Source organism: Heloderma suspectum, chromosome 5, assembly GCF_057233095.1.
Source record: "Heloderma suspectum isolate Gila_16-S chromosome 5, 16-S_ref, whole genome shotgun sequence".
Lineage (NCBI taxonomy): Eukaryota > Metazoa > Chordata > Lepidosauria > Squamata > Helodermatidae > Heloderma > Heloderma suspectum.
The window spans coordinates 153,680,651-153,706,052 of NC_139462.1; the positions used below are offsets into that span (position 1 = coordinate 153,680,651).

Below are 25,402 nucleotides of genomic sequence, written 5' to 3' on the forward strand. Positions count from 1 at the left end.
TGTGTGGGCATTCTCTGTGTTAAGGAAACACATGGGCTATTTCAGTAGTGTCTATGTGGGGAAATGCACAGTTGGGAACACCTTAAGTTTGCAGGATTGAAACCAAACTTCATACACAGCTTCCCCTAGTCAGGAGGCACCCAATGACCATCAAAACCTGCGTGATTACTCATAAAGGAGCAAAATCCCAGGTGTAGCAAAAAGGGGCTGGCAGCTATAATACCTTGGAGGTTTGCAGGATTGGGACCAAACTTCTTTTGCTCATTCACTGAAGTGCTATAGCACCTTTTTGCTATAGCACTATAGTGGAAGAGTGCTACACTTGGGATTGTTGCTCCTTTGTGAGTAATTGCACAGGGTTTTGACAGTGGATCAGGTGCCTTCTCACTAGGGGACATTTGGTTCCAGACCTCCAGTATTTTAGAGCCACCACCCAGGGTGGGTGGGCAGATGACTCAGATTATGCACAGTAGCTTAATAAACTACTCACAGTAGTTTATAAACACAATAAATAGTAGTTTATTAGCCTGTTTGTGTGGTGGGGCATCATAGATTATTTTAAAAATAAGCTACCGGGAGTAGTTTATTAAGCCCCTATGGCCCAAAGTGACATCCGAATGTGGCCTTAGAGTAGATCCACTGAAATCAATGGACATTAGTTATGACTAACTGAAATACCATTGATTTCAACGCGTCCACTCTAAGTGTGCCTAATTCTGGATTTAACCCCTTATTTGTCTGGTAATCATTGGATGCATTGTTGATAGAGCTGCATTTTATGTATAGTCATGTTGTTGAAAGAATCTCCTGTGCCCAGCTCTAATTTCATGTAATATTGCATTGTGAGGCTGTATACTTCAAACCTTGTACAAAGCAATTCCTTATTCTTATAGGTGGCATAGTTATTTAACACCTCAGTAAGTCAATGCTCCATTAACTCATTTTGGAGCTATTTTGCATTTCTCAACCTAGCCAAGCAACTAAAATCAGCTAAGGGATCAAAAGAAAATATTGTTACACCGTCCTCACTTCCCCAAGCAGCAAGAATGTACAGGGTCCGTTTCTTAATGAGGAAAGAGCACTGAAATCATATAGGGGGGGTTGTAATATCCATTTAGGACACAATCCAATGCATGCTCAGACAGAGAAAAAGGCCTACAGTTCCCAGCATGCCCCACCCAGCATGGCTGGCTGAGGCATGATGGCAATTGTAGGACCTTTTTCTGTCTAAACATGCATAGGATTGCACCCTTCTTTATTAGTATATGAACTGAATAGGATGATGAGCAGATTTTATAGCATCAGTCCTATCAAAACAACAGTGTGACCTTGTAAACTCCCAAAGCAGCTTTTACACCCAGGCTTCCGGCCAAATCTAAACTTCAGCCCCGACCATGGCAGGTGGGGTGTGGCACAAATTCCAGTAGCTTGGAGTAATTACCAGCCATCGAAGGTTATGAAGCAAGCACCTTCAGCTGTGAAGTTACACAAAAGCCTAGAAAAGAGATTATTGCCCATCTGAAGAGCATGCTTGCAACAATATGGTCATCATCAAATTATACTGAGCAGATTTGGAATACTAGTTGTAGAAGATGGGATCCAATATATTGCCTAGCCCAGGTGAGGGAAACCTCTTTCAGCCTGAGAGCCGAATTCAATTTTGGAGAAACTCCCCAGGAGCCGCATTCCAGCGGGGGCAAAGGCAAAATAGGGAGGGTCAAAATACCAGCATATTTTAGTTTAAAGGTCTTACTACTGGTAACCAAGCTTTAGGAGAGGCATTTCAACCTTTTAGAATGGGAAAAAGAACCTGGGCAAAAGCTGGAAAATCACCAAATGATTGGGAGCCAGGGAAAGGGTGTGTGGCCAAGAAAAGGGGGTGTGGCCAGCTGAGGAGCCCTGGAAGGCCATACTGGGGACCCAGAAAGGGTGGATTTGACCTGTGGGCCTGAGGTTCCCCAGTCTTGGCCTAACCCAAACTTCAGAAAGGGTGTGCTAGATGTGAAGCATCTCCAATGCAATTTAATGCAAACAGGGCTACATATCTAAAACTAAAATTCTAGCTCTCTAGCCCAGTATGCATAAACCAGGAGTGGGTAGACTTCAGCCTTGTCAAGATCTACTCTGGTTTTTATGAGAACCCCAAGATCCACCAACCACAGCCAGGTGCAAAAGACATAGCATGAAAGAAGCAGGTCCCTCTGAGAATATTCTGAGCCTAGGAATTTGTTTTCAGTACCAGAACTGTGCTCACAGTCCATTTACACAAACGTCCACTCCTGGTCACCCCAAGCTTTCTTCATTTCAGCAGCCTAATTTGGGTGGGAAACAGTCACTTTGGTGTTGAGCAATTGAGAGGTGGAGATTCTTGCTGATCTACAACAAATCATCCAGAGTTCTACCAGTAGATTCTGATCTACTTTCTGCCCACTCCTGACATAAACCATGTGACTGAAGTTGTATACAGTCATTACTGCACAAATAATACTAACTGGCTTGCATCTCTTTCCCTTCCCCTGGGGAAGGAGGCAGTGAGGCATATAACTCTTGAAGCAGCTTTCACTCTTAACAAAATGGAGGAACATTATTGATTTTATTGGCTTTTTAAAAACAAAGGTTCCCTGGCCCCCTGCTGCCTACTAAAACAGTATCCTGAGTGGCAGCAATTAGTGATTTTGTAGTCACTGCTGCCATCATGAATAATTAGGTGTTGCTTCATTCGCTCTCACCAAACCACTTTGATCCTTTCCATTATTAAAAGTGCTAATACAACACTCTTGTCTTTCTCACCCCACAAGGCACTGCCACTCTCCTGCCTCTGTCACCCCATTTACTGTCATGTAATATTTAAAACCATCTCCATTATATGCCATCCTCCATTTGGCTGCTAGCCGAACCATTTGCTGACTTTAAGGTTCAACCAAGAGATGGGTGGAAGGAAGCTTCGATGATCTGTTGAAAATGGATGCAGTTAGAGGCAGGGGTGGGGGTGGCCCTCCAGATGTTGTTGCACTGCAAGTCCCATCAGGCCTGGCCAGCACAGCCAATGGTGAGCAGGCCAGCAACTTCTGGAGGGCGACAGATTCCCCATCCCTTATATAGTGGGTGACTGTTGGATGTCTGAAACTGATGGATTTTAAAATCAGATGGATTACAAATTGGTGATGCTTCATGTTATGTTATAGCGGTGGGGAGCAGCAAAAAAGGTCCTATCAAGGCCAGGAGGGGTATGGGCTTCAGGACCACTCCTGTGCAGGTACAATCTGGATCTGCCTCATACGCTCAGTACTGGTACCATCCAGGTAAGCAAGCCAAGCCACATGCTAATGGAGAAAGCCAGTTCCTTTTCGCATCCTTCTTCCTCCAGTCACTAGCCAATTTCATCTGTACCCCCTTGACCAAAATTTGCAAATACATGCCAGGAATAAGCCTCTTTTCCTTGTGGCATCTTCCTTTCAGAAGTCCACAGGCTGAGATCCTTAACAATCTGTTGGAAGCAAACTGCAGCTTTCCCATTCCACCAGGCCTTCAAGGAAGGGAGCTAGGTGTTTTAAAGATCAGTTCTAAATTGCCATTTTATTCTGTGCTGTTTCACTCTTTTACTGTGTCTCTGTTTAACTTTAATATTTTATCCCCATCTAGTATTTTCAGCTATATTTTGTTATTGTTGTAAACTTTGATGGTGGCTGGCTATGGGCATAGAGGTGGAACATAAATAAATACATATAAGCAAACCCTGGCCTCTGTTACAGTCCTAAAGCTGGCCCTTGCATATGCATCGCTTGATTATTCAGTTCTTGATGACTTTCAGCTGAATGTTCAAACTGACTCTATTGAAAAGTATTGTGCTTGTAACACAGGTAACCTGAAAGTGTTCACCTGATGTTGGCACTTTCACTTGACGTTGCAGTCATTACATGCAGAAGGTGAATGTGTTATCAGGGTTACTGTTTTCTCAAAATGAAATGAGATTTACAAAATATGTACTTTCTCTTCCTCTGCATCAGTGACAACTGTTGTCTTTGTCACACTTTCTTTGATTAGACACACTTGCAGAGCTGGGAAGAAAAAAGGGGAGATTTTTTCAAGGTACTGATTTTTCTTTTTAACCTGTAAGAAATTAATTTCTTTGAGAATAGCAAACTGGTTTTAATTTACAGTAAAGCTATTAGTAAAATCATAGAAAACAATGGCAGCCACATTGGTTCATAAGTGCAAAAAAATTACAAAATGCACAATTGGGCAATACTTTTATTTGGACCAACCAAAAGAGTGTGCAAGTTTTTGAGTTCTCCAGAACTTTTCATCAGGCTAGATCATACAAAAAACAGGGGGTTGGTGGAAATAGTAAAACCAAAAATGTACAAAAAATGAGGCTAGCTAGGTGTTGTAGCACAGGAATGGGCAATGTCCAGAGGTCTGGGAGCCATTTTGCTCCCCGGATCTCCACCACTGGTCATATTCCACACGGTGCTGCACTGAGGGCTTCTTCTCCACATGGGGCTTTTATCCTGCTATTGAGATTGGTTACTCACAGAAGTTTGCAGGTCCTTTACATGATGTCATCAACCTCCAGGGCGTCTCCCATGCTAAATGACCTTTATCCTATTTTTTAAAAAAGATCAGAGATAATGAGTTATCAAATTACAGCACAATGAGTTCCCTTGGGAAAAGAGGAAAATCTGCAATAAGAGGAGCTAGACTGCAGCGCCATCTAGGGAAGCCTAGGTAAAGGAAGCCCATTGGTCGTGATCCTGCATTTAAAACCGAAGCAGAAAACTCTGGTAAAGTTGCAGGATTTTAGCCTGGTACAGAAATGCTCTGCGATGCTACTTGCCCCAAGAGAGAAAAAAGGCCCCAAATCATTGGTTTGCCTCTCAAATTTGGCAGTAAACTGATCTGTGGCACTACAGAACATTACAGTGGCTACATTTAGCTTCTTTGCAAGCTAAATTTGGCTGTTTGGGTGCTCTTTAGCCACAGTGAATGCCTTTTAAAAATGATAATAGTTTTGGGAGGCACCAAGGGACAGATAACATAACATGTGCCCTACATGTTATGCATTATCCACCCCTGTTGTTGCCACACATTCTGCTTTTAGAGCCAGTCTCAAGACGGAGATTCCCAACTGAATGACTTAGTTCAGCCTTCCCCAACCTGGTACTGGGGGATGCTGGGAGTTGTAGTCCCACACATCTGGAGGGCACCAGTTTGGGGAAGGCAGAATTAGTCTCTGCTAGGTGCTGCGGGTATCAGACCTAGGATTCTGAGATGAAAAGGCAATGGCCAACCCCCATTTTTGCACCTTGGTAAAGCCAGTCGCTCTTTATTCTTGTCTGAATAGATTTTAAAATGGTAAAATCCCCTTTTCTTCCTATGTTAGTTGCATCTCTGCATAATTTGATCTTTTAAAAATGTTTTGAGTTAACTTAAGATAAAGCTGGAATGTAAACATACAATCCAGTCCTAACTGTATTTACTCAGAAGTAACAGTGCAATCCTAAGCATGTCCACTCAGATGTAGGCTCCAATGAATTCAATGTGGCTTATTCCCCCATAATTGAGTATAGGATTGCAAACATAATCGGAGTACTTCTAGACAGAGGGCTCCTAGCACTAACAACGAAAAGGCATTGTTTAGATATTCAGTCTTTTATCCTTAATGTTTTTTCTGTGGTAAGAAAAAAGATGGAAGTAGTGGTGGGAAAACATGGGAGGGTTAAAAGATAACGATGTCATCTGCCCCCGCCCCCAGTAAACATCTGTTAATGAGACAGAGTGATGGCAACATAATAGCCTTATCTGGAAGTACCCCCATTCAGATCAAAGATTTACAGTCAGGGCCAGAAATATTGGAACAAGGATAACTGTTTTGGCAGTTGGCCTCTGTACACCACCACATTGAAGTTGAAAGAAAACACATCCAGATGGGAGCGAAGTCAGGACTTTCAGCTGTAATTCAAGGGGTGTGACAAAAGTGGGGCACTAACCATTCAGGAAGTACAGCCAGTGGCATAAACACACACACCCATCGTTGGTGGCTCATAGGTAATGGAACAAACCAACATCATTTCAAACTTAAGGATCGCCTTTAATACCTGGATAAAAATCCTTTGCAGTCAATGACTGCCTGAAGTCTGGAACCCATGGACATGAACAAATGTTGAGTTTCCTCCCTTGAGATGCTTTGCCAGGCCTTTAGTGCAGCTGCCTTCAGCTGCTGCTTGTTTGTGGGTCTTTCTGCCTTCAGTCTTGTCTTCAGTAAGTGAAAAGCATGCTCTATTGGGTGGAGATCAGGTGACTGACCTGGCCATTGAAGAACATCCCACTTCTTTGCCTGGAGAAACTCTTGGGTAGCTTTTGCTGTTTGTTTTGGGTCATTATCCATCTGCAATATGAAGCAGCGTCCTATCAGTTTGGCAGCATTCAGCTGAATCTGAGCAGAAAGTACAGCCCTATACACTTCAAAATTCATCCTGCTGCTTTTATCAGCAGTCAGGTCATCAATAAACACCAGTGACCTGGGTCCATTGGCAGCCATACATGCCCATGACATAACACTGCCTCCACCATGTTTGACATATGATGTGGTATGCTTTGGATCATGAGCTGTTCCTTTCCTTCTCCATACTTTTCTCTTCCCATAATTCTGGTACAAGTTAATCTTGGTTTCATCAGTCCAAAGAATCTTATTCCAGAACTGGGCAGGTTTTTTTAGGTGTTTGCTGGCAAAGGCTAATCTGGCCTTTCTGTTCTTGAGCGTTACCAGTGGTTTGCACCTTGTTGTGAAGCCTCTGTATTTACATTCATAAGGCCATCTCTTGACTGTATATGTTGACAATGACATGCCTACCTCCTCAAGAGTGTTCTTGACCTGGCTAGATGTTGTGAAAGGGCTCCTCTTCACCATGAGCAGAATTCTGTGGTCATCCACTTTAGTTGTCTTCCGTGGTCTTCCAGGCCTTTGCTGTTGCTGAGCTTGCCAGTTAATTCCTTCTTTTTCAGGATGTTTCAAACTGTTGTGTTGGCCTCTCCCAATGTTTTTGCTATCTCTCTGATGGGTTTATTTTGTTTCCTCAGCCTAATGATGGCCTCCTTCACTTGCATGGACACCTCTTTGGACCTCATGTCGGGAGTTCCAGGGAACAGCTACCAAATGCAAATGTAACACTCAGAACCACCTCCAGGCCTTTTGTCCGCTTGATTGGTCATGGGGCACCCAGGAAACAGGCCACACCTGGCCATGCAGCTGCTTGTCAGCCATTCATTCCATTACTTATGAGCCACCAACAATGTGTGTGTGTGTACGCCACTAGCTGTACTTCCTGAATAGTTAGTGCCCCACTTTTGTCAAACCCCTTGAATTACAGCTGAAAGTCCTGACTTGGCTCCCATCTGGGTGTGTTTCCTTTCAACTTCAATGTGGTGGTGTACAGAGGCCAACTGCCAAAACAGTTATCCTTGTTCCAATATTTCTGGCCCTGACTGTACATTTAATTCCCTCTCTCATCACTGAAATGAATAGGGAAGCCAGTGAAGCACCCATATCCGGCATGCTTCCATACTAGGGGTTAAGTGTGAAATTGCCATGCTTTTTTCACTCACTTTTTACCGAGTATCCACATGACGCCATCATCCAGTCATTGCCATCTTGTATTTTCACTGTAGTTCATCCATCTTTTCTCAGACACTAGAAAGTCCAACTTTCTCCATAAAAACAGAAGACGGGGACAATGTCTAGAGATATAGATGACTTGGGACTAGGGGGATCTCCAGGACCACCTGCTTCCATATCAGCCTGCCTATGTATTCAGATTATCTGCAGAGACCCTACTCTGGGTGCCCTCACCCTCAGGGGTAGGCCTCCAAGGACAGGGCTTTCTCCGTTGTGGCACCAAGACTACAAAATGCCCTTTCCTGGCACATTTGCCAGGTGCTTCCACTGACTGGGCAGTGTCCAACGCTGTCGGTCCACTTATGCTATTGATGTACCACTAGCATAAGCGATCTCTAGCAGCACACCAGTAGCGTAAGTGGCATGATGAATTTCCCTGGAAAACACATTGTGCCAGCTCACGCTACTGGCATACTGTTAGAGGTCGCTTACGCTACTGGTACGTCAATAGTGTAAGCAGACTGGCAGTGCCGGATACTGCCCTTGGGGTTTTGACACCCCGTGGCTTTTGGCAGGCTCAGACATTTGGCAGTTTGCATTTTCATTGTCTGTATTCTGGTTTATTCATTGTTTTTGCTACTGTTTTCATTCTAGTCTTATTGTTTTATATATAGTATTATTGTTCTTAAATGTGATTGGAAGCTGCCTTGGAGCCCTGGAAGGGCAGAAAGGCAATGTGAAACTATTTTTGAAAATATAAATATACATGCATGCATGCACACATACACACAGACACATATACAGATGGAAACCAACCACACATTAGTTCTATGAATAATATTTTTAAACAAAACAAATCCCCTATAAATTATGTAATGTAATTTACAGATTTGTTTTCTGTTTTCTTCAAATTCTTTTATTTTATTCATGTTGCAGGAACAACTACATATGCTTGAGACAAGAGCAGCTTTGATAGAACAAGGGAAACATATTGAGGTAGATCACATTTATTCATATTCACTGATATAGTTCATTTCCCTTCAAGTCCATATGATCAGATTAAATATTTCTGAGACCAAACGTGACACAACCCCTCTGTTTCCTTGCAATTCAAAAGGGAGTGCAGCCTGGACATTTTAAAAAGGAAATATTTTTCATTTAAATGTGGGGGCCCAAATGTGTATGCTGGAGAGGTGTTGTTGGGAACTGGATAGTATCTCTATGAAGGGCTGGGGAACCTCAGACCCAGGGGCCTCCTGGGGACCAAATACAACCCTCTGGGGTTTCCCAGATGGCATACCCCCTTCCTCTAGCCCCACCCCTTTCCCCTCAACCACCAATAGTTTGGTAGTGTTCCAGCTTTTATTAAGCCCCACCCCGCCCCATTCTAATGGTTTGAAATTAGTGCTGTGCCGAACATTTCTGCCACATTTTTTTTTTTTTTTACCATTCTCATTCCATTTGATAGAAAATAAATTGCTTTCGAAAAGAAATTCAAAAGAGGAAAAATTTTGGAGACGTTCTCTCGGGCTGAGTTTGGGGTTCTTGTGCTTACCTTATTTATGAGGTGGCTGAGGAGTGTGCATGAGTGTCCTGTCTGTCATTGTACAGTAATCTCCATAGCAGCCTATAGCCTCCTCAGCTTCCCGCACCTCAGTTAAAGCCATCGTGAGGAAGACATCATGGGGCAATTCTTCCCATGGGGCTTTTTCAGCTCAGAAAGTACAGGTGGCCTGGGAGGCTGCAGAGCAATGGAAAGATGTGTAATAGAGAGAGAAAACACACACAACACCCTCGGCCACCTTGCAGGGATTAGGCAAGCTCAAAAATACCACCAAAAGAAATTCAAAATTCTGCCTCAGAAGCGTGGAAGCCTCAACCATTTGATGCTGTTGCTACTTGTAGGAGCACTGCAATAAACCAAAAACCCTGAGGAAAAAGGAAAGACCTGTGCTACAACCCCTGCCAATAGTGAGCCCTCTCTATGAGAAACAGTTGAAAAATTTCTCCTCCCCTAGGAGAAATTTGGTGAAATTGTCCCCCCAATTTCTCTGCCCACAAATAGGCTGGAGAATTTTGAGAGGCCCTTTGTACATAGCTCTATTTGAAATCCTCCCCTAAAGCTTAGCTTTAAGCTCCAATATGCTGGTATTGTTTGGCTTTTTGGCCCTTCCCATTTTGCCTTGGGCCCCACCCACTCTTGGAATGCTGTCCTCAAGAGCTTCCTAAAACTGAATTTGACCCTTGGACTGAAAGAGGCTCCCTAGCCTCTTTAAAAATAGGTTTTTTTTTTTTTTTTTAAAGGATAATTTTCACTCCAGTGATCATGCACTGCAGAAGTAGGGAACTATTTCCACATGCATAGAGGCCATGTTGGATATTTTCAATGGAGTACTTATACCTATCTCATACTGGCAGTGCATTTTAACCTGGAGCTAGCCCAGATTTGGGGAGTCCCCCCCCACCACCCTGCAGATCTTGGTGAGACCACTTGGGTTCTTCATTTCAAAATGGAAATGAATAAAACCCTTTGATTTCTTAGCTTCCTGAACACACTGTTCATGGATGGCAGGGCCCAGGTCTTCAGTCCTTGCTGCAGCTTTCCTTGCCAGAGATGGTATTCTTCTGGCCTTCCCTTTCTCCATCTCCAGGAAGTCATATGAAGTGGGGAGGGGAGGGTGGCCATGTGTGCTACTTTACAGAGGACCGTCCTCTATTTGAAAGGCAGTCAGAGGACGGTCCTTTGTTTGAAGGGCTGTCTAGTCCAAGCCCAGTTTAAGACAAAGAACCATAAGTAGGGAGCGCAGGGGCCTTGAAGTGGCCTATCTACAGTGAGCCCCGCAGCAGCAGACTGAGCAGACACACAGGTCACATGGTGTGAAGAACCTGATCTCAGGGTGGGGTCCTGTACACTAGGGCAAACCAGTCTCTACCCCCAAATGTGGAGGATCACCCCTCACCACTGGGTAATCTCTCCGTTCACTTCCACTGCCACCATTAAACTACACCCCTTTTATTTAACATACACCTATTCCCCTAAGGTAGCTAGTCATTAGGCATGAGATCAGAGGTGCCAGAAAAGTAAACAAACATATATAGTGTTTTATTTACAAGCAAATAAGAAAGCTTATTATTTAAGAAAGTTGTTACTACTTTTAAGCAAGGTTTCTATACAGTTACTTTTACCACTGACAAGGTGTTAGAAAACCCCAGTTCCTATCCCATACCAAAGTTAAGCCAATTCCCCTATCAAGCTCCACCCCAGTTAACCAACAGGCCTAACATGAGGGCTTGAATGGCAGTCTTCTTTCAGGTCAGGTTTGACTTCCACCTGGAACCTTCAACACCGTTCTCCAGGCTTCTCTTGAAGTCTTCCGTCTGGTCCACCAGCTCTCACTCTGGCTTTAGCTCTTTCCTCCAAAGGCTGCTCCAGAAGTCTTCCTCTCCTCACTTGCAGACTAGGGCTGTGCACCGCTTTGGTCCAAAACCCAAAGCAGATCAGGGTGATTTGGACCGAAGTAGTCCAGTTCCAGAGCAGATCAGGGTCGGGCTAAAGCAGCCCAAAATGGGTCAGGATTGATCCAAAGTGCTTCGGGCCATTTTGGCCTGATGCGAACCCCCTGCTCCTTACCTGGACCCATGGGGAGTGCCAGCAGCTGTCTTGGAAGGAGTTGCCATTTTCTTTTAAGATTGTGACTCTTCTTCTGGTAATTAAATGTTGCATAGATTGCGGCTGTAAAAGGGCCATCTACACAACATTACAGGCGTAGATGGCCCATTTACTCCTATAATGTTGTGTAGATGGCCCCTCTATGGCTGCAATCCATGCAACATTTAATTACCAGAAGAAGAGTCACCATTTTAAAAGAAAATGGTGACTCCCTCCAAGACAGCTGCGGGTGCCCCCCACAGGTCCACGTAAGGAGCAAGGGGCTCGCGTGGCTGGGTGGGGGGTGGGCATGGGGCTCGCACAGCTGGGCGAGGTGGTGGTGCTTCGGCTGTCCTGATCTCACTTTGAATCCAGAGGCTGAAGCAGGTTGGCCTGGCTCCAGATCAGGCCGAGGCGGATCAGGGCCGATTCACAAGCTCCGAATCGGGTGGTCCCTGCACAGCCCTATTGCAGACCTTCTTTAGCTTGTTCCACTCATGGTCGCAGGTCAACCTCCCAGTCTTGTAGCTGCGCTTCCTCTTGGCTGTTGTCTTCTTCAGGCTCCCCAGCTTCTCATTAAGACACCTCCTCAGGCAACCCTCCAGTCAGTGTCCTCCTGACAGACTCCCCTGTCAGACTCAGAGTCCCCCCAACAGACTCTTCACAGCTTCCTATATTCGTTCTAATCAGAACCCTCCAGCCAATCAGCTTTGGGGTGGCCAACATTCCATCAACCCATCTCTGTGGAATCTTTGAACCAATGGGCATCTTACGAATGTTCAGTTATTGCCCAATCAGATGGTGCCAGTTTCAGTCCTAAAGGGTGTCCCCAACCAGTCGTGTCCGACTCTAGGGTGTGGTGCTCATCCCCGTTTCTAAGCCGAAGAGCCAGCGCTGTCCGAAGACGCTTCCGTGGTCATGTGGCCGGCATGATTGAACACCGAGGTGCACGGAACGCTGTTACCTTTCCCGCCGAGGCGGTACCTATTTATCTACTTGCAATTTCTTGCTTTCGAACTGGTAGGTTGGCAGAAGCTGGGACTGAAGATGGGAGCTCACTCCGTCACGCAGCACTCGGGTCTCAAACTGCTGACCTTCCAGTCTGCAGTTCAGCGTCTTAACCACTAAGCCACTGCGGTCCCTTAGTTTCAGTCCTACCTTCCCATATAACTAGACAGAACCTGGCTTCATTTTCACCTCCTGGTGGTAACAGTAACTGCCTGTTTGCAGCACACTATATTTGCAATGTAACTCTCTTTAGGCAGAAGCCTCCAGTAAAACACAAACATTTTTCTTTTGCTGTTAACCCCTTCAGACCTTCAGAAGCTGAAATAAAACATAACAGTTAAACTTTTACCTCAGTTTCTTCACAGTGGTCGTGGTCTTCCCCCCTCTGATGAGATGTATTTTGCATTTAAATTGTAGTAGTGATTTCTACATGTGTATCTACATATCAGCTAGCCTTAAGCACAGTTTATGCCAATCTGTGTCCTCTTGTTTAGCTATGCATTTCTTCTCTTTTGGTAATGCATATGTGCCCACATTAGGGGAGGGTCTAATTTTTGGCTTGAATATCACAGAGTAAGATCTCCAGCACTGTCATGATGCCATTGCCACATCTCAGAGCTTAAGGACCCAATCGAGACAGGATCCAAAGTCATTATTTTCAGAGTGGTGGGCGGGGCAGGGAGGGTATCTATCTGCCCCAATACACACACTTTCAAAGAGCCAGTTATTTTTTTTGTAAAGTGCTTCAGGAGCCCTGTGTGGGCTACTAATCTGGGGTATAAACTGCGGAAAGGAAGAAATCCACATTATTATTTTTAAAGTGGCAGAGGCAACCTTTCACTTTTCACCCAATGGTGGGTTCACACGATCGTGGGGGTGAAAGAACCTACCATTGCTTCTTTCCCTGCCAGTCGCATGGCCTCATTTTATATAATTACCCGTGACACAGTATGGGTTGCCATGTCGTCTGAACCTGGTGCACGGTGTGGTGATTGCTTTGAACCCACACTACAACCCACAACTTGCAGTAGGGATTGTGGGGTGGGCACAAAGCCCCCCCCCACATCAGGTTCAGACAACATGGCAACCACACTGCATCATGGGTAATTATGTAAAACGCAGTCATGTGGGTGGGGGCAAGGGAAGAACCAACAGTGAGTTGTTTCACCCCCACAATCCCCAGCCAATAACTTTCAGTCTTGTGAAAGTTCTCCCCATATTGTTGGATCCCTAGTTACTACAACCTGCAAGTTGTTTCTTTTCGTGAGGACTGGAACAATCCAAAGGGCTTTTAAAGTGTGTGTGTGTGTGTGAGTGTGTGTGTGTGAGAGAGAGTGAGAGAGAGTGAGAGAGAGAGAGAGAGAGAGAGAGAGAGAAATGTATTTATTTATCACATATAACACATGCATGTTTTGATTTTTAAGAGACTTCAGATGAAAATAAATCACCTGCAAGAGGAGCTCAAAAACTCTGAGCTACGAGCTACATTGTAAGTGTTGATGAAACTATTTGGAAACCTTCTCTCCTTCAATGCCTCACTCCTTTCCCCAAACTGGTGCCCCCCAGATGTGTTGAACCACAACTCCAAATATTCCCAGTCAGTATGTCATCCTACTTAGAGGAGACCCATTGGAATCAATGGGACTTGAGTTAGTCATGATTTCAATGGTTCTACTATAAGTATGACTAAGTCTGGATCCAACCCATTGCTGCTTCTATTTATAAATAGGTTGTTGTTGTTCAGTCGTTCAGTCGTGTCCGACTCTTCGTGACCCCATGGACCACAGCACGCCAGGCCTTCCTGTCCTGCGCTCTCTCCCGGAGCGTGCTCAAGTTCATATTCATTGCATCAGTGATGCTATCTAGCCATCTCATCCTCTGCCGTCCCCTTCTCCTTTTGCCTTCAGTCTTTCCCAGCATCAGGGTCTTTTCCAGGGAGTTTTCTCTTCGCATTAGGTGGCCAAAATATTGGAGCTTCAGCTTCAGTATCTGTCCTTCCAATGAGCAGTCAGGGTTGATTTCCTTTAGGATTGACTGATTTGACCTCCTCGCAGTCCAGGGGACTCATAAGAGTCTTCTCCAGCACCACAGTTCGAAAGCATCAATTCTTCGGCGCTCAGCCTTCCTTATAGTCCAGCTCTCACAGCCATACATTACTACTGGGAAAACCATAGCTTTGATTATACAAACCTTTGTAGACAAGGTGATGTCTCTGCTTCTTACTATGCTGTCTAGGTTTGCCATAGCTTTCCTCCCCAGGAGCAAGCGTCTTTTAATTTCATGGCTACAGTCACCGTCTGCGGTGATCTTGGAGCCCAAGAAAGTAAAATCTGTCACTGCTTCCATTTCTTCCCCTTCTATATGCCAGGAAGTGATAGGGCCAGATGCTATGGTCTTAGTTTTTTTAATGTTGAGTTTCAAACCAGCTTTTGCACTCTCCTCTTTCACCCTCAACAAGAGGCTCTTTAGATCCTCTTCACTTTCTGCCATTAGGGTGGTATCGTCTGCATATCGGAGGTTGTTGATCATTCTCCCAGCAATCTTAATTCCGACCTCTGATTCATCCAACCCGGCATTTCTCATGATGTACTCTGCATATAAGTTAAATAAGCAGGGTGACAATATGCAGCCTTGTCGTATTCCTTTCCCAATTTGGAACCAATCGGTTGTTCCATGTCTGGTTCTTACTGTTGCTTCTTGACCCTCATACAGGTTTCTCAGGAGACAGGTAAGGTGGTCTGGTACTCCCATCTCTTTCAGAATTTGCCACAGTTTGTTGTGATCCACACAATCAAAGGCTTTAGCGTAGTCAATGAAGCAGAAATAGACGTTTTTCTGGAATTCTCTTGCTTTCTCCATGATGCAGCGAATGTTGGCGATTTGATCTCTAGTTCCTCTGCCTCTTCGAAACCCAGCTTGTACTTCCGGTAGTTCTCGGTTCGCATACTGCTGAAGCCTAGCTTGTAGGATTTTGAGCATCACCTTGCTGGCATGTGAAATGAGCGCAATTGTGCAGTAGTTTGAACACTCTTTCGCGTTGCCCTTCTTTGGAATTGGAATGTAAACTGACCTTTTCCAGTCAGGTGGCCACTGTTGAGTGTTCCAGATTTGTTGGCATATTGAATGCAGCACTTTAACAGCATCATCTTTTAGGATTTTAAATAGCTCAGCTGGAATACTGTCATCTCCGCTAGCTTTGTTGTTACTAATGCTTCCTAAGGCCCACTTGACTTCACTCTCTAGGATGTCCGGCTCAAGTTCAGTGACCGCACTATCATGGCTATCAGGGACATTCAGATCTTTCCTGTATAGTTCTTCTGTGTATTCTTGCCACCTCTTCTTCATCTCATCTGCTTCTGTTAGGTCCCTGCCTTCTTTGTCCTTTATCATGCCCGTCTTTGCACAAAACGTTCCCTTGAGATCTCCAATTTTCTTGAAGAGATCTCTAGTCTTTCCCATTCTTTGCTTTCCTCGATTTCTTTGCATTGTTCATTTAAGAAGGCCTTCTTGTCTCTCCTTGCTATTCTCTGGAACTCTGCATTCAGTTGGGTATATCTTCCCCTTTCTCCCTTGCTTTTCGCTGCCTTTCTTTCGTGAGCTACTTGTAAAGCCTCCTCAGACAGCCACTTTGCTTTCTTGCATTTCTTTTTCTTTGGGATGGATTTCGTTGCTGCCTCCTGAACAATGTTACGGACCTCCGTCCATAGTTCCTCAGGCACTCTGTCTATCAGGTCTAATCCCTGAAATCTATTCCTCACCTCCACTGTATATTCATAAGGGATATGATTTAGGTCATACCTGAATGGTTTAGTGGTTTTCCCGACGTTCTTCAATTTAAGCCGAAATTTTGCAAGAAGCAGCTCATGATCTGAGCCACAGTCAGCTCCAGGTCTTGTTTTTACTGACTGTATGGAGCTTCTCCATCTAAATATATATATATAAATATAAATATAAATAGGTAAGCATTTCTAAATATCTATACCATCTCATGAATATTCCAGGAATAAATAAAATTGATGTTTAGAAATTACGTAAACTTTTATTGGCTCAGTATTATCTAAGTCCCAAAATAATTGTATCAGCAAATATTTTCAAGTAATGTGGAAAAAGTTTTTAAAAATCCACACGTGGCTCATTAGAGCTGTAATCCTGCATACACTTACCTGGGAGAAAGTCTCATTGATCTCAGTGGGACTTTCTTCTGAGTAGAGATATATAGGATTGTGTTTTAAATTTTCCAAAAATGATCATAACCCAGGCTTTCAAGATTATTTTGGAATGAGATAGTGCTAACATTGTGCTGTAAGGCAGTTCTTAAGGTTAATTGAGATTATTTTGTTCAAGTCATTCCACCAGATGGAGTTCCATAAATATCTGCTTTTTATAGACAGGTAGAGGAGCTGAGGAAGGACCGTTATGGATCATGGATATACGAAGTAGACATGGACCACTTAGGATCACAAATGAATAAAGCAGGCAAAAGAAGCTATGTCTATGTATGGCAAACAAGTACAAGTGCTAAAAATCCTGAAGATGACACAGAGAGCACAAAACCTGAAAATGACACAGAGAGCACAAAGAAAGAGCTTGAAGGTCTTGAAAAGGTGATTCTTCAATTACCCAGAAAGAATCTAAGGACAGGATGGCTCGAAGCTTCCATTGAGAACCTCAAAAAGGGAGGTTCCAAAGCATCCAGAGGAAATGTACTGGGATGGCTTCAAGCATCCATGAAAAATCTAACAGAAAATGCTTCTCAAGTATCAAGACAGAGTCTGGAGGAACACCTTACTGAATCCTTAAAAAACCTTGAAGGGAAATGTCCTGAAGCATCCAGAGAGGATGTGAAAGAATGGCTTGAAGTATCCATATGTCACCTCCAAGAGGAAGGGCCTGAAACATCCCATCTAAGTGTGCAGGAATGGCTTGAAACATCCACTAAAAGCATCCAGGACCTCCAAGCATCCGAAACAGGGCCTCAGTTGTCCAGGGATAACCTAAGGAAAGGATGGCTTGAAACATCTGTAGAAAATCTCAAAAAGGGAGGTTCTGAAGCATCCAGAGGGAATGTACTGGGATGGCTTCAGGCATCCCTGCAAAGCCTCAGAGAGGAAGCTTCTGAAGCATTGGGACAGACTCTGGAGGAACAGCTTACAGAATCTTTAAAAAACCTTGACAAGGAATGTCCTGAAACTTCCAGAGAAGATGTGAAAGAATGGCTTGAAATATCCATATGTCACCTTGAAGAGGAAGGGCCTGAAACGTCCCATCTAAGTAAGCAGGAATGGCTTGAAGCATCCATAAAAAGCCTCCAGGACCTCCAAGAAGAGCAATATCATGTCTCATCAAACATGACAGTGGATGAAAGTTCTGAGGAGGTGATGCATGTAGAGCCTCTAATATCCAGAAACAGCCTGAAGAAGGAATGGGTTCAAGAATCCATAGAGAACCTCAAAAAGAATGGTTCTCAGGCATCCAGAAAGGATGTGCAAGAATGGCTTCAAGCATCCATAAAAAGCCTTGGAGAGGGACCTCCTGAAGCATCCAGAGAGAGCCTACAGGAATGGCTTAGGTCATCCATAAGTAATCTTCAAGAGACATGTCCTGAAGCATCCAGACAGGATGTGAAGGAATGGCTTGAAACACCTTTACAAAATGTCATAGAGGATGGGCCTGAAGCATCCCATCTAACTGTGCAGGAATGGCTTGAAAATTCCACGAAAAACTTGCAAGAGGAAGCATCAAAACAGGTTGTGCAGGGATTGTCTAAAGCATCCATGAAAAGCCTCCTCAAAGAAGGTCATGGAGCATCTAGAGCAAATGTGCAAGAATGGCTCCAAACATCCATAGAAAGCCTTGCAGAAGAAAGTCCTGAAGCCTCCAAACAGAGTCTGCAGGAATGGCTTGAATTGTCCATTAAAAAAATTGAAGAGGAATGTCCTGAAGAAACCAGACAGGATGTGAGAGAGTGGGTTGAAACATCCCTAAAGAGTCTCCAAGAAGGAGGACCAGAAACATCCCATCTAAGTGTGCAAGAGTGGCTTGAAGAATCCTTAGAAAACCTTGAGAAGGAATGTCCTGAAGCATCCAGAAAGGATGTGAGGAAGGGGCTTTTGGAAGCATCCATAAAGTCTCTCCAAGAAGGAGGTCCAGAAGCATCCAGGCAAAGTCTCCAGGAATTTCTAAAAGCATCGATTATGAACCTTGCAGAAGAAAGTCCTGAATCATCTGGACAAAGTGTACAACAATGGCTTGAAGAATCTATAAAAAGTGTCCAGAAGGGAGCCTTCAGACTCAATGTGCAAAAATGGCTTGAAACATCCATGAAAAGTCTGGAAGAGGCAGGATTTGATGGATCCAAACTGAGCCTGCAGGAATGGCTAGAAGCATCCATAAGAAGCCTCAATGAGACATGCCCTGAAGCATCCAGAGATATGAAAGAATGGCTTGAGACATCCATAATGCATCTCCAAGAGCAAGGCCCTGAAGCATCCAAAGTAAGTTTGCAGGAATGGCTTAAAGCATCTCTACAGTGTCTTAGTGAGAAAGGTCCTAAAGAAACCATATTGAATGTGCCAGAATGGTGTGAGGCATCCATAAAGAGTCTCAAAGAGGAAGCTCGCAGACTAAATGTTCAACAATGGCTTGAAGAATCCTTAGAATTTCTCCAACAGGAAGATCCGGAAGTATCCAAGCAGGATGTGAAGGAATGGCTTGAAGATTCCCTAACAAACCTCAATGAGATATGTCCTGAAGCATCTAGACAGGATGTGAAGAAGTGGCTTGAAGCCTCCATGAGGAATCTCCCTGAAGGATTCACACAAGACCTGCAGGAATTTCTAAATTCATCTCTAACAGACCTCAAACTGGAAAGTCTTGCAGCATCCCGGGAGACCAATATGGATTGGCTTAAAGTGACCTCGTGGACAGTGGGGCCCCAAGATTCCCTAGGGAAACTAAAACGTAATGCATCCAGATTAAGTATAATCACTGCACGGCGTGATGCCTCCAGAAAAAGTCTAATCCTCAGACCTGAGGAATCTGAAATAAACATTGAGCAAGGAGAACCTGAAGGGCCCACGGGATTTTTTCTTCAAGGAAAACAGGTACATGAAAGAGTCAAAGAAAACACATAGATTAGTCTGCTCTTAAGGGTGTGATAAATAACAAATGATGTTTTCTGTATTCCTATCTGTTTCTTATATACTGTGCCAAGGGGAAAAGAAACAACAACCAATTAGTAGTAGGAGTAGAAATTGTAATATTTTCAATGCCATCAATGCAAATTATGGGTTAGGAAACTAGAGTGGGTGACAAGAACCAGTTTTAAGTCCAAATTCTCCTGCAGGAAAACAGAATTCTGCAGTTGGAATAAATTATGCCATTTAGGGCTGCAATCCTATATTCACATACCCGAAAATAGAATCTGACTAGATATGTACAGGCCTGCACTATAAGCCGATTTACATTTATGATTTATCCTCCTGCCAAGGTTGCAGTGTTCAAAAGATCTGGTAATATTTGGCAAGGAGTAGCATGATGGAATAGGGGGACTGGGGAAAAGGAACAGAGAAAGCAAAGGCTGTAGAGTTTGGGGTTACATGGGAGGGAGGATAAGAGGGTAAGGAAGAGTAGCCCTGAGAGTAGCCTTGGGCAGCAGTCTGATAGTCAGGGCATTGTTAGGCACTTAAAAGATTTGGGGCCTAATTTTTCCATTGGTATCAATGAAAGACTTTTTCTCCTAAGCTTATTGCCATGTGGAGGGAGGGATTGGGGGGGGGGGGTTACAGTGCACAGGGAAGAGAGGCTGACCCCAACTGTGATCCCCTTGGAAATCCACCCGCATGGAGGCTAAAATCTAGTATTGGCGCCCATGGGGGGGGGGAAATTCTATGCTTAATTGCCATGCAAAGGTTGGGGGGAGGGGTCTGCAGAATGTGGGAAGGGGGTAAACCTTTCCCTCCCCGGTTGCAGTCCCCCTGGAAAATTGTCCCCTTCATAACAATTAAGCTGAGAAAAAATTAAATCAGCACTGTCAAGGTTCCCCTTATGATCTGGACCCTCCGGGCAACCCTGTAAGGATCTCTTGCCTCCTTAAGAGTTCCACCTTCCCTCTTTTAAACTTCTGCTTCCTAGTAACATTGGGTTTAGGCTGTAGACGTGGGGTGACTGACACTCTAGACACAGGGGTTAACCATAACAGTTTACTGGTAAATTTAAAGCTAGCAAATCACAACTAAAGGTATTTACACAATAGAGTTGAGTGATACAAAAGGCATTAAAAGAAAATAAAAGTTGCAAAACACAAGTTCCTTTACCCTAGCTGTCCTTAGAATTTTCTAGGCTGCTTCTTCCTGCTCCCTCTTCAGGCTCTGGTCTCTGTGACTCTCCTCTTACTGGCTTTCTTTATATACCCTCCTCCCTCAAAACTGAAACTAATGTTCCAAACTTGAAGAAATGAAACTTAACTGGGGAAATGAAACTGAAACTTAACCGGAGAAATGAAGTTACTCCTCTCAGGGATACCCCTCCCAACAAAAAAACCAGGCCTCTAAGCCTGAACTTTTTTCCTTTGCCTCTGTAGGCCTCAAACCTTCACAGGCACCAATGGACATTTAGGTCTCTGTGGAATAGATCTGGATATGTGGGGAATAGATTCAGGGCAGAGCCCCATGGCCCCAGGCCTAGGAATGCCCCTTCTGATTGCCCCTGCAAACCCCTCCCAATTCTGCTCTACTTTCTGTCCCTTCACCAGTTGTTGCCTCTAGAATGTCAAGCTTTCTGTCCCCCTACACACACACTCCATTACAATGAAGGCTAGAAATTTTGCTTTTTTGCAACAACTGGAAGAGCGAAGTAATAGGCAACATTTGCAGATTTAGATCCTGAGCAAATGCAACAACCCAGTTCTTATTGTTAACTTAGAAAGCAATCCAGTAGACCCTAGACAGCGTCTGGGTGGGGGCACAGGATAGTTCAGATTCCTAGATCCAAGGTTGGAATCAGTGCTCTGACCTTGGACCCAGGAGTCTGAGTCCACGCCCCTCTCCCTTACAGCTAGCACAGAAAGAACTGCACCAGCAACTACAGAGGGAAGGTAAAGGCGTGTTCCCATGGGCAGGGAGGGGGCTGGGGTGGCTGGCTTACGAGGAATCCTCCAGCCTCCCCAGCCTCCTTCCCTCCCCTTCCCCAACTCCTCAGCTAGGCAGGTGAAAAAGCCCATCCACCTGAAATGCAGAGGAGGAAGAACACAGAGGTGAAGATCGCCTCTGCCACTCCTCCAGCTCTGCATTGGATGGCCATAAGCCACTGAGTTCAGAGGCTTACAGCCATCCCCATAGGATGGCATCCTTAATCTACTTTCTGAAATCATTTAATGTATGCAATGGTGGCAATATATGGCTTAGGGATGGCGGAGAATTTCGCCACGGATTCCAGGGAGGCCGAATGCCAGCACATTCGGCCCCCCGGAATCCGTGGCGGAGTGAAGCCCCCACTCCACCCCGCGAAATGCGCGTGGAACAGAGCTTACCCGCTGCCGTTTGCCAGTGCTGTGCGAATGGCAGCTGCATCTGTGGCCGCCACTCGCCTCCCCACAAATGCTGTGATAGGCTAATGCAGGGACGCCATTTGTGTCCCTGCAGAGGCCGTGATGGGTTATGTAAATACTTATGTAGCCTATCACGGCAAAAGGCAAGAATGCAAATGGCGGCCGCTACGCCATTTGCATCCCTGCCTTTTGCTGTGATAGGCTACGTAAGTATTTACATAGCCTATCACGGCAAAAGTGGGGACACAAATGGAGTAGCAGCCGCCATTTGCATCCCTGCCCTTTGCCATGATAGGCAACGTAAGTATTTACGTAGCCTATCACAGCAAAAGGCAGGGACGCAAATGGCAGCAGCTATGGCGGCCGCCATTTGCGTCCCTGCACAGCCCAGCAGCGGCTGGATGTTGCTGCGGGCGGCCCCGGCTGGTGGTTCCACGGAGTGGAGCTGGCCAGTGAGGATTTCGGGAGGAGGGACGGAGCACCTCCCCACCACCGTGGATGCCACGAAACGAACTGGTGACATTCGTACATCCCTAATATGGCTCTACAATTATTTTCGTTATTAACAGAATTTACATAACTAAAAACCAATATCTGCTTCTTATTTCCCTTTCATTCTTACCTATTTCCCATTGCGTGTAGATTTTCATTACCAACTTATGCAAAATCATCTCCTGGTACAGGTAAGTAAACTCTTTCCGATATATCCAGATTGAATCTAGCCTTGACTTTAGGTCAGTTATGTAGAGGTTTTCTTATGTTTCACCAAAAGGTTTACAATGTCAAAATGAGCCACTACTGCCAGAAAATAAAATTAAATCATGCACCCATGTCCCAGGGTCCTAGAAACACACATCATTGACTTGCTGTTATCTTGGACCATCACAATACTTTTTTGCATATTAACCTGCATTTGTGTGTCTCTGTCACTTGCGTTAATATTTTTGTGTACTTTTTTAAAATAATGAAGTTTCTGTTTGAAGGAAGGGAAGAAAATGGAGGGAGAGAAGACATGGGGTTGGATCCAGGATCTGTCTCCCACTCATGGAAGGTGCCTCTGCCTGATTTTTGAGGATTCCCGCTCCCATGCAAACCATAGCTCACCCCATTCAGCAGGGTCTCCAGAGTAGGGATGGCAGAGAATTCCGCCACGGATCACGGTGAGGCCAAATGCCAGTGCATTCGGCCCCCCGAACTCCGTGGCGGAATGGCCTGCCACCCCCCCGCCACCCTGCGGATCCCACCCAGGACGAGACTCACCTGGGGCGGATCTTCCGGGTGGCAGCAGCTCCGCCATTTCCACTCTTGTAAAAAAAAAAGAAAAAGAAAGATGTGATAGGCTACGTAAAGATTTGCATAGCTTATCATGACTAGGTTTAAAAAAAAAAAACCACAACGTGATAGGCTACGTAAATCTTTACGTAGCCTATCATGGCTGGGTGGGTTAAAAAAACAACAACACCTGCGTATGCAAATGGTGGCGGCTACGGCCGCCGCCATTTGTGTTCCTTATTTTTGCCCCCTTAATCTACGTAAATATTTACGTAGATCTTGATGGCGAAAATCAAGGGGAACGCAAATAGCGAAGCGGGCGCTATTTGCGTCCCTTTTTGATTCCCCGTTTTAGCCTACGTAAATATTTACGTAGGCTAAAACGGGGAATCAAAAAGGGACGCAAATAGCGCCCGCTACGCTATTTGTGTTCCCCTTGTTTTTCGCCGTCATAGTCTATGTAAATATTTACATAGATTAAGAGGGCAAAAATAAGGAACGCAAATGGCGGCGGCCATAGCCGCCGCCATTTGCGCATGCGGGTTTTTTTTTTTTTAACCCAGAGCCCTCCGCGGCCGGAAATCTGGCTGTGGACGGCTCTGGCCTGGCCTGGCCAGCTGCTCCGTGGAGCTGCCGCAGAGCACAGCCGGCCACGGAGGATTCCGGGGGGGAGGAACGGAGCGCCTCCCCCCCTGGTGAAGATTCTGGGGGGAAGGAGGGAACACCCCCCCCATCAATATAATCCGCAAACAGGTAAGTGACTTTCGTACATCCCTACTCCAGAGGGCATGGAAAATGCAAGTTAAGGCTCCCTCCACTGCTCAGTTTCAGTATGCCTCCAACCTGCAGAGGAAGAGGATTGGAGCTGAAAAATCAAAACAAAATCATGGGTGAATGGAGCCCAAGTTGTAAGCAAGCACAGTGGTTGCATGCAAAGGTGTCCTTCTGCCAGCAGAGCAGACACCACTGGCAGATCTAATTCATCCCCCTCTGCAGCCCCACACATCTCCCTGAAAATCTGCTCCAGAAGGTTTGGGGGACTCTGGAGCTGATTGGGGAGGGGGCATGTAGGAGGTGGAGGACACCAAGGGAAACTCCTGTTACGCAAAGTTGGATTTAACCCAATATGTGAGATGATAAAAGACTTTACTGCTTGCATGGCATGGATGTTACGGTGGGACCCTTAACCTATTAATCCCATGCTTTTTGGAGCATGTGTGAATTTGTAAATGCTTTAATTCTTCCCTTACACCATTTTTTTATCCTGTAAGTCATAGACCATTGATATAATAAGTATCCCCAACCATTTTATACTCTGCAGTGCATCCCACACAGCTTCGCCTAATTCTTCTTCTCCTATCCATGCTAGGTGCTTTCCAGAACCCCATTCCCTCTGTCCAATGAACAGAACTTTAATTTGCTGAGTGTCTTCCAGTCAAGACATTATTAATTCTGTTCCTAGAAAGTGATAGTGTTCTGCAGCATGCTGAAACTTAATCAAATCACAGATTTAAATCAGAGCCAATCAACATCTGCCACAGGGTTGAGCAACTGGCCTTTTAAACGTTGTTGGGGGGGGTAGATGGGGGGAGAGGGGTCTGCTCCCAAAGGGGGAGCCAAGAACAATAAAGGAGAGCAAGTAACTGAAATAGCAGGATGTTAAAACTGAAAATAAGATTAGTAGCAGGAGATACTTATTTTGTTATTGATACATCCATGATCCACATTTTCCAACCATTATATGCAATTACTTGAGGGCAAATCACATTTTCTCCAGTAATTCCCTATTGTGGTTTGCATGAAGCAAAGGTTAGACATGTGGGTAGGGTTGGTGGGGGTGGGGAGACACATTGACCTTGTTCAGATATGAGGACAACCCAGAGTATGGGTTGAGTACGTGTTCCCATTGAATCATGAGTTGTGGAGTTGTGGGTTGTCATTACATGTGAACCCTGCACTACGGTTTAACTGTGGGTTGTTAACCACAAATAACCCAGAGTTCACAACCCAAGAGAAACCATGGGTTCTCTTCCTGGGTTGTTCGCAGTAGATGTTGGTGGCTCCAATTTTGGTGAGGCTGTGAATCCATTCTAGGTTTCAGTCAGAACCAGCCAGAACTCAAAAGGAGCTATCCAAGGTGCTCAACCTGATCTCAAAAAAGGGTTCAGTGCCTTGGATAGCTCCTTTCGAGTTCTGGCTGGTTCTGGCTGAAACCCAGAATGGATGTACAGCCCCACCAAAATCAGAGCCACCTGCCTCCACTGGTTGTTAACCCATAATTAAACCATAGTTTAGGGTTCAAATTTTAGGG

General features: G+C 44.9%; 1 protein-coding gene across 1 annotated transcript in view; it reads left to right on the forward strand.

Moving 5' to 3' along the window:
• The window catches only part of LOC146344663 (uncharacterized), a 52,526-nt gene that overhangs the window by 8,057 nt on the left and 19,067 nt on the right, over positions 1 to 25,402 (forward strand). Inside the window, exons 3-7 of the mRNA XM_084859809.1 lie at positions 4,045 to 4,089; positions 8,552 to 8,611; positions 13,697 to 13,761; positions 16,660 to 18,610; positions 18,746 to 19,375. Coding sequence (XP_084715935.1) covers positions 4,045 to 4,089; positions 8,552 to 8,611; positions 13,697 to 13,761; positions 16,660 to 18,610; positions 18,746 to 19,375 — 2,751 coding nt within the window. The remainder of the gene's footprint in view (positions 1 to 4,044; positions 4,090 to 8,551; positions 8,612 to 13,696; positions 13,762 to 16,659; positions 18,611 to 18,745; positions 19,376 to 25,402) is intronic.